Below are 718 nucleotides of genomic sequence, written 5' to 3' on the forward strand. Positions count from 1 at the left end.
ATTTTATGTTGACAATCAGAAATGTACTGGACGAATAAAAGTAAAAAGGCTGATTACTCTATTTGTGCCGTGTACAATAAAATTGATCATCAAAGGATATAACAACAGTTTTAACAATCCTGGCTTCTCCCCCAGGCCATAATGCGGGCATTCTCCAGGGAGGCTTTGGAGTTATACATCCCGGTCATCCAGGAGGAGATTCGCGCCGCCGTGAACGAGTGGCTGGCGAGAGATTCTTGTGTGCTGGTGTACCCAGAAATGAAGCGTCTGATGTTCCGCATCGCCATGAGGATCCTTCTGGGCTTCGAGCCGGAGCAGATTAGGACCGACGAGCGGCAACTGGTCGAGGCGTTTGAGGAGATGATCAAAAATCTTTTTTCTCTGCCCATTGATGTGCCATTCAGTGGATTGTACAGGGTAAGAAAAACAAGTTTTGCTTTCTTCCCCTTAAGCCGGATGTGCTATTTTAGCCTCTTCATTCTGCCCTGTGTTTTATTTTCTAGGGTCTGAAAGCTCGGAATTTCATCCATTCCAAGATCGAAGAGAACATCAAAAAAAAGATCCAGGAATCACCGAAAGAGTCCAAACACGGAGATGCTCTGCAGCAACTCATAGACAGCAGCAGTAAGAACGGCGAGACATTTAGCATGCAGGTAACAACAACACTGACGACCCCGACGACATTGTCTCGTTTGGCGTTTGGGGGGGGAAAAAAAAA

At 46.1% G+C, this 718-nt stretch overlaps 1 protein-coding gene across 1 annotated transcript; it reads left to right on the top strand.

Moving 5' to 3' along the window:
- Positions 1-56: 56 nt before the first annotated feature.
- LOC109508938 (cytochrome P450 26A1-like) lies at positions 57-710 on the top strand (the record flags this gene model as incomplete). The annotated part of the gene is made up of 2 exons (XM_019858862.1): positions 57-417; positions 504-710. Coding segments are annotated over exons 1-2 (483 nt in total), but the record flags the coding sequence as incomplete, so codon positions are not given.
- Positions 711-718: the final 8 nt, after the last annotated feature.

Source organism: Hippocampus comes, unplaced genomic scaffold (assembly GCF_001891065.2).
Source record: "Hippocampus comes isolate QL1 unplaced genomic scaffold, H_comes_QL1_v1.1 C16704048, whole genome shotgun sequence".
In the NCBI taxonomy this organism is placed as follows: Eukaryota; Metazoa; Chordata; class Actinopteri; order Syngnathiformes; family Syngnathidae; genus Hippocampus; species Hippocampus comes.